General features: G+C 50.5%; 1 protein-coding gene across 1 annotated transcript; it reads left to right on the top strand.

Annotated features, from left to right (window-relative positions):
- Positions 1-3,821: 3,821 nt before the first annotated feature.
- On the top strand, positions 3,822-6,542 carry LOC308128246 (small glutamine-rich tetratricopeptide repeat-containing protein alpha-like). Its single transcript, XM_080493951.1, has 7 exons — positions 3,822-3,916; positions 4,049-4,153; positions 4,421-4,559; positions 4,707-4,769; positions 4,896-4,933; positions 5,004-5,186; positions 6,334-6,542. Exons 1-7 carry the CDS (start codon positions 3,828-3,830, stop codon positions 6,443-6,445), a joined length of 729 nt encoding a protein of 242 aa, XP_080350077.1. The 5' UTR covers positions 3,822-3,827; the 3' UTR covers positions 6,446-6,542.
- The last annotated feature ends 1,239 nt before the right edge of the window (positions 6,543-7,781 follow it).

Genomic DNA, 7,781 nt, shown 5'->3' with positions numbered 1-7,781 from the left:
CCTTTCCCTTCCCTTCCCTTCCCCTTCCCCTCCTTTCCTTCCCTTCCCATCCCATCCCTTCCCTTCCCTACCCTCCTTTCCCTACCCTTCCCTTCCCTTCCCCTCCTTTCCTTCCTTCCCTTCCCTCTCCTTTCCCTTCCCTTCCAACCTACCTTCCCTTCCCTTCCCTTCCTTTCCCTTCCCTTCCCTTCCCTTACCCCTTCCTTTCCCTTCCCTTTCCCCTTCCTCCTTTCCCTTCCCTTCCCCTTCCTTCCCTCCTTCCCTTCCCTTCCCCTCCTTTCCCTTCCTTCCCTTCCCTCCCTTCCTTCCCTCCTTTCCCTTCCCTTCCTCCCTCCTTTCCCTTCCTTCCCCTTCCTTCCCTTCCCCTCCTTTCCCTTCCCTTCCTTCCCTCCTTTCCCTTCCCTTTCCCTTCCCTTCCCTCCTTTCCCTTCCTTTCCCCTTCCCATCCCCTCCTTTCCCTCCTTCCCTTCCCCTCCTTTCCCTTCCCTTCCCCTCCTTTCCCTTCCCTTTCCCTTCCCTTCCCCTCCTTTCCTTCCCTTCCCTTCCCTTCCCTTCCCTTCCCTTTCCCCTTCCCTTCCCTTCCCCTCCTTTCCCTTCCTTCCCTTCCCTTCCCTTCCTTCCCTTTCCCCTTCCTTTCCCTTCCCTTTCCCCTTCCCTTCCCTTCCTTTCCCTTCCCTTCCCTTCCCTTCCCTTCCCTTTCCTCCTTTCCCTCCTTTCCCTTCCCTTCCCTTCCTTCCCTTCCCTTCCCTTCCTTCCCTTCCCTTCCCCTCCTTTCCCTTCCTTTCCCCTTCCCTTCCCCTTCCCCTCCTTTCCCTTCCCTTCCCTTCCCTCCTTTCCCTTCCCTTTCCCTTCCCTTCCCTCCTTTCCCTTCCTTTCCCCTTCCCTTCCCCTTCCCCTCCTTTCCCTTCCCTTCCCTTCCCTCCTTTCCCTTCCCTTCCCCTCCTTTCCCTTCCCTTTCCCTTCCCTTCCCCTCCTTTCCCTTCCTTTCCCCTTCCCTTCCCCTTCCCCTCCTTTCCCTTCCCTTCCCTTCCCTTTCCTTCCTTCCCTTTCCCCTTCCTTTCCCTTCCCTTTCCCTTCCCTTCCCTTCCCTTTCCCTTCCCTTCCCTTCCCTTCCCTTCCCTTCCCTTTCCCTCCTTTCCCTTCCCTTCCCTTCCCTTCCCTTCCCTTCCCTTCCCTTCCCTTCCCTTCCCTTTCCCCTTCCCTTCCCTTCCCTTCCCTTCCCTTCCCTTCCCCTTCCCTTCCCTTCCCTTCCTTCCCTTCCCTTCCCTTCCCTTCCCTTCCCTTCCCTTCCCTTCCCTTCCCTTTCCCCTTCCCTTCCCCTTCCCTTCCCTTCCCTTCCCTTCCCTTCCCTTTCCCCTTCCCTTCCCTTTCCCTTCCCTTCCCCTCCTTTCCCTTCCCTTCCCTTCCCCTTCCCTTCCCTTCCCTTTCCCTTCCCTTCCCTCCTTTCCCTTCCCTTCCCTTTCCCCTTCCCTTCCTTCCCTTTCCCCTTCCCTTCCTTCCCTTCCCTTCCCTTCCCTTCCCTTCCCTTCCCTTCCCTTCCCTTTCCCTTCCCTTCCCCTCCTTTCCCTTCCCTTCCCTTTCCCCTTCCCTTCCCTTCCCTTCCCTTCCCTTCCTTCCTTCCCTTCCCTTCCCTTCCTTTCCCCTTCCCTTCCCCTTCCCCTCCTTTCCCTTCCCTTCCCCTCCTTTCCCTTCCCTTCCCTTCCCTTCCCTTTCCCCTTCCCTTCCCTTCCCTTTCCCCTTCCCTTCCCTTCCCTTCCCTTCCCTTCCCTTCCCTTCCCTTCCCTTCCCCTTCCCTTCCCCTCCTTTCCCTTCCCTTCCCTTCCCTTCCCTTCCCTTCCTTTCCCCTTCCCTTCCCCTTCCCCTCCTTTCCCTTCCCTTCCCCTCCCTTCCCTTTCCCCTTCCCTTCCCTTCCCTTCCCCTCCTTTCCCTTCCCTTCCCTTCCCCTCCTTTCCCTTCCCTTCCCTTCCCTTCCCTTCCCTTCCCTTTCCCCTTCCCTTCCCTTTCCCTTCCCTTCCCCTCCTTTCCCTTCCCTTCCCTTTCCCCTTCCCTTCCCTTCCCCTCCTTTCCCTTCCCTTCCCTTCCCCTCCTTTCCCTTCCCTTCCCTTTCCCCTTCCCTTCCCTCCCCTTCCCTTCCCCTTCCCTTCCCTTCCCTTCCCTTCCCTTCCCTCCCCTTCCCCTTCCCTCCCCTTCCCTTTCCCCTTCCCTTCCCTTCCCTTCCCTTCCCTTCCCTTCCCTTCCCTTCCCTTCCCTTCCCTTCCCTTCCTTTCCCCTTCCCTCCCCTTCCCTTTCCCATTCCCTTCCCTTCCCTTCCCTTCCCTTCCCTTCCCTTCCCTTCCCTTCCCTTTCCCCTTCCCTTCCCTTCCCTTCCTTTCCCCTTCCCTTCCCTTCCCTTTCCCCTTCCCTTCCCTTCCCTTCCCCTCCTTTCCCCTTCCCTTCCCTTCCCTTTCCCTTCCCTTCCCCTCCTTTCCCTTCCTTTCCCCTTCCCTTCCCTTCCCTTCCCTTTCCCCTTCCCTTCCCTTCCCTTCCTTTCCCCTTCCCTTCCCTTCCCTTTCCCCTTCCCTTCCCTTCCCTTCCCCTCCTTTCCCTTCCCTTCCCTTCCCTTCCCTTTCCCTTCCCTTCCCTCCTTTCCCTTCCTTTCCCTTCCCTTCCCTTCCCTTTCCCCTTCCCTTCCCTTCCCTTCCCTTTCCCCTTCCCTTCCCCTTCCCTTCCCCTTCCCCTCCTTTCCCTTCCCTTCCCCTCCTTTCCCTTCCCTTCCCTTCCCTTCCCTTCCCTTCCCTTCCCTTCCCTTCCCTTCCCTTCCCTTCCCTTCCCTTCCTTTCCCCTTCCCTTCCCCTTCCCCTCCTTTCCCTTCCCTTCCCCTCCTTTCCCTTCCCTTCCCTTCCCTTCCCTTCCCTTCCCTTCCCTTTCCCTTCCCTTCCCTTCCCTTCCCTTCCCTTCCCTTCCCTTCCCTTCCCTTCCCTTCCCTTCCCTTCCCTTCCCTTCCCTTCCCTTCCCCTTCCCCTCCTTTCCCTTCCCTTCCCTTCCCTTCCCTTCCCTTCCCTTCCCTTCCCTTCCCTTCCCTTCCCTTCCTTTCCCCTTCCCTTCCCTTCCCTTCCCTTCCCTTCCCTTCCCTTCCCTTCCCCTTCCCTTCCCCTTCCCCTCCTTTCCCTTCCCTTCCCCTCCTTTCCCTTCCCTTCCCTTCCCTTCCCTTCCCTTCCCTTTCCCCTTCCCTTCCCTTTCCCTTCCCTTCCCTTCCCTTCCCTTCCCTTCCTTTCCCCTTCCCTTCCCTTCCCTTCCCTTTCCCTTCCCTTCCCCTCCTTTCCCTTCCCTTTCCCCTTCCCTTCCCTTCCCCTTCCCCTTCCCTTCCCTTCCCCTCCTTTCCCTTCCCTTCCCTTCCCTTCCCTTCCCTTCCCTTCCCTTCCCTTCCCTTCCCTTCCCTTCCCTTCCCTTCCCTTCCTTTCCCCTTCCCTTCCCTTCCCTTCCCTTCCCTTCCCTTCCCTTCCCTTCCCTTCCCTTCCCCTTCCCTTCCCCTTCCCCTCCTTTCCCTTCCCTTCCCCTCCTTTCCCTTCCCTTCCCTTCCCTTCCCTTCCCTTTCCCCTTCCCTTCCCTTTCCCTTCCCTTCCCTTCCCTTCCCTTCCCCTCCTTTCCCTTCCCATTCCCTTCCCTCCCCTTCCCTTTCCCCTTCCCTTCCCATTCCCTTCCCTTCCCATTCCTTTCCCTCCCCTTCCCTTCCCTCCCCCTTCGTTAAAAGTAAAATTTTTCTTGTTTTTCCATTTTTTTCTTTTTTTTTCTTTTTTACTGTGTCCTGGTCCTCACTTCCTGTCTCCTTGTTGCTAGGTAATGATCAGATGAAAGTGGAGAACTTCTCGGCCGCTGTGTCGTTTTACTCCAAGGCGATCGAGATAAACCCACAAAACGCTGTTTACTACTGTAACAGGTCAGTGTCTGTCTGTCTGTCTGTCTGTCTGTCTGTCTGTCTGTCTGTCTGTCTGTCTGTCTGTCTGTCTGTCTGTCTTATTTACAATGTCTGGAATTGTGTGTGTGTGTGTGTGTGTGTGTGTGTGTGTAGAGCTGCAGCTCTGTCTAAACTAGGTAACTACTCCGGAGCGGTTCAGGACTGCGAGGCGGCTATTAACATCGACCCCAATTACAGTAAAGCCTACGGACGCATGGGGTACGTTACCATAGCAACCACAGGTACAGCTAGTCTTTGATAATGATTGACGACCCCTTGTGTGTGTGTGTGTGTGTGTGTGTGTGTGTGTGTGTGTGTGTGTGTGTGTGTGTGTGTGTGTGTGTGTGTGTGTGTGTGTGTGTGTGTGTGTGTGTGTGTGTGTGTGTGTGTGTGTGTGTGTGTGTGTGTGTGTGTGTGTGTGTGTGTGTGTGTGTGTGTGTGTGTGTGTGTGTGTGTGTGTGTGTGTGTGTGTGTGTGTGTGTGTAGTCTGGCCCTGTCGTCCCTGAACAGACACTCGGAGGCCGTCACGTTCTACCAGAAAGCTCTGCAGCTCGACCCCGACAACGACACGTACCGCTGCAATATGAAGATCGCCATGGACAAGAGCCAAGATGCCGCCAGCACGGTAGAGGAGGGGGCGGGGCTTAATTTGCCAAAATGATAGTTTCCTAAAAATTTTACAAATTTATTAAAATGCTCAAGTTTCTTTAAAAAAAGCGCAGTTGAGGGGGCGGGGCTCTGATTGTGATTATGATGTCATCGTGTCTTTCAGTCTGCAGGAGTGGGTGGAGTCGACCTCGCTGGATTACTGAGCAACCCGGGATTCATGAACATGGTAACACACACACATAGTTACACACACAAAACATTCCAGCACTATTAGCAATGTTAGAAACTAGTATTTCAGCAACTTTAGCATTCGGCACTCGGTAACACACACTAACCGTCTCGTCTTCTTCAGGCTTCATCACTGATGAACAATCCTCAAGTCCAACAGCTGTGAGTAGACCCCGCCCACTTTCCTTCTAACTCCGCCCACTTTCCCCGCTAACTCCTCTTCCTCCTCCAGCATGTCTGGGATGATGACGGGAGCGTATGGAGGAGTGGGCGGAGCCACGGCGGCGCCATCAGCAGGGGCAGGGGCAGGGGGCGGGGCCCCTGCGACAGGAGGAGGCGGAGCTTCAGCCATGTCTGGAGCCATGTCTGGAGCCATGTCTGGAGCCACAGGAGACCTCTCGGGACTCATCCAGGCGTGAGTGCTAACGGGGGTTCCTCATGGTATTAACAAAGATGCTAACGGCTACGCTAGGGGCGGGGACGTGGCGTCGATATCGTATCAGGATGTTTTTGTAATAAAATGAGGATTTTATCTGGATTCTTTTTGACTTTGATTTTTGAGTTTTATTTTGAAGCTTCTGAACAGAGCAGCCAAACCATTTCCTGATGTCAAACAACCCGACAGAAAAATAAAAGACAAAGAACTTTTCTCAGCATAATTTAGTTTTTATCATTTGTGCAATTTTGCCAACACGTGCAAATAAGGTAAACATACTAAAAGGTAAATAACAAGACTGATGAAGTGAAACATTAAAACTAAATTGCTCCTGGATAAATAAATACTATACGTTAGCACTATTATATTAGTAATAATAGGAATACATTACAGTTTATTATAATATCATTATACATCATATTGCATAATGTACTATCATGATATTATTGGAAATCTACCAAAGGAAGACCGATCCATGTAATCTATTACAATACATGTAGAAACAGTCACATCTGCTCCACAACTGAACCTCTTCATCTTAAAGTGCAGCCATTTAAACAATCAGGCTCCAACGTCTAGAACCTGAAGATTCAAACTCCCACAGCTTTACATCATTTCACTGCTCAGACGTCCGACACGTTCTCTCCTTCAGGAAAGGAGGCGCATTGTGAACGTGTCTGCTCACTGCAGCCCCAAACTGTTTCCACAAGATGGAGTTTCTTTTAGGGACCAACTCCCCGTTTAGCCACGCCCCCTCGCTACACAATCACAAGAACTTCTGATGAGTCAACATAGAACTGCAACATGTAAAATGTTCTATATGTTGCAGCAGCATAGAACTACAACATCTAGAATGTGCTCTTAGACAGTTCTGGGATGTCTTTGCTTTGTCAGATCATCAACACATTCTAATCCTTCGCCATCTACTATCGCGCAGCCCTGCGGCTACGCTAACAATGCCAATCGTGAAGCTTATTGTAATGCTAACAAAAGAAATGTTGAGGGCGACTGCAACACAAATGCCTCCATTACCAACCACACTGACAGTGTCCGCAACACAAATGGCTACGCTAACAATAATGATGCTAATTGTGATGCTAACTCTCTGTTTCTTTCCGTTTGCTAGCGGACAGCAGTTCGCGCAGCAGATGCAGCAGCAGAATCCCGAACTCATCGAGCAACTTCGGAACCAGATGAGGAATCGGACGCCGAGTTCCAGCAACGAGGAGCAGAACTGATGCTAGCTCGCCCCTCCCCCGTCCCGCTAACCCCCCACAACCTGAGAGACTGTTAACGACAGAAGAGCCCAAAACTACCTTTCATTAAAAAGTTGGAAAAAAAGAGAAAATCAGTTTTTTCCACTTTGTTCTGTCTTGCTATGCTAACATTGATTCTACCAAAACTGATGATAATATCCACGCTATTGAAATCACTTAAAGTTATACTACCAAAACTAATGCTGATGGCTACACTATTGAAGTTGCTAAAGGCTATGCTACTTAAACTTCAAACCACAAAAGCAAAACGGTTATTAACGCTGATGCAAACTGCTATGCTAAGGTATACTAAGTACTGATGCGACTGGCTATGCTACCAAAATCGCTACTGCTGAGCAATGTGGTTGGTAAAACAAGGCAATGCAGTTGCTAAAGGCTACACTACCAAAATACTAGGGGAAACACTGATGCTACACTAATGACGGCTGCAAATGCTGGCACCAGACTTATGGTTAGTATATTCATCACTTCTGGTTTTGAGTCATCACTTCTGGTTTTGAGTCATCACTTCCGGTTTTGAGTCATCACTTCCGGTTTTGAGTCATCACTTCCGGTTTTGAGTCATCACTTCTGGTTTTGAGTCATCACTTCTAGTTTTGAGTCATCACTTCTAGTTTTGAGTCATCACTTCTAGTTTTGAGTCATCACTTCTGGTTTTGAGTCATCACTTCTGGTTTTGAGTCATCACTTCTGGTTTTGAGTCATCACTTCTGGTTTTGAGTCATCACTTCCGGTTTTGAGTCATCACTTCTGGTTTTGAGTCATCACTTCCGGTTTTGAGTCATCACTTCTAGTTTTGAGTCATCACTTCTGGTTTTGAGTCACCACTTCTGGTTTTGAGTCATCACTTCTGGTTTTGAGTCATCACTTCTGGTTTTGAGTCATCACTTCTGGTTTAATTTTCCCCCACTTATTAATTAGTTTGAATGGGACGGTGCACATTAATGACCAGACATCCAGAGATGTAAATATTACTAATGTAATAGTCCCACGGGGTAAAACCAAACCACTGTTGGGATTTATGATTGGTTATTAGCATTAAATTACTGTAAGTAATAGATTACTGAAAGTAATAAATCACTGGAAGTAATTTATGAAAAATTTAAATTATTAATGGAAGTAAACGGTCATTTACTCATTAACAACTCAAGTAATTGAGTAATTACTTAAAAAGGAAAGAAAATGAATAAATTATCAAAAATAATTTATTAATAAAAAATATAAATTTGCATAAATTTGTTATTTATGTATTAATAATAAATCGGGGCACCACCAGATAAACTGGAAATAGCTAATA

This window comes from Lipophrys pholis, assembly GCF_963383615.2.
Source record: "Lipophrys pholis genome assembly, contig: SCAFFOLD_463, whole genome shotgun sequence".
In the NCBI taxonomy this organism is placed as follows: domain Eukaryota; kingdom Metazoa; phylum Chordata; class Actinopteri; order Blenniiformes; family Blenniidae; genus Lipophrys; species Lipophrys pholis.
Note: the sequence above shows the minus strand (reverse complement) of the source record. Positions and strands in the feature narration are given on the sequence as shown.

Coding starts and splice junctions, on each gene's coding strand:
- LOC308128246 (XM_080493951.1), top strand. CDS start 3,828: ATGAAAGTGGAGAACTTCTCGGCCGCTGTGTCGTTTTACTCCAAGGCG. Junction 4,154..4,420: donor AAAGCCTACGGACGCATGGG/GTACGTTACCAT, acceptor GTGTGTGTGTAG/TCTGGCCCTGTCGTCCCTGA. Junction 4,560..4,706: donor GCCAAGATGCCGCCAGCACG/GTAGAGGAGGGG, acceptor CGTGTCTTTCAG/TCTGCAGGAGTGGGTGGAGT.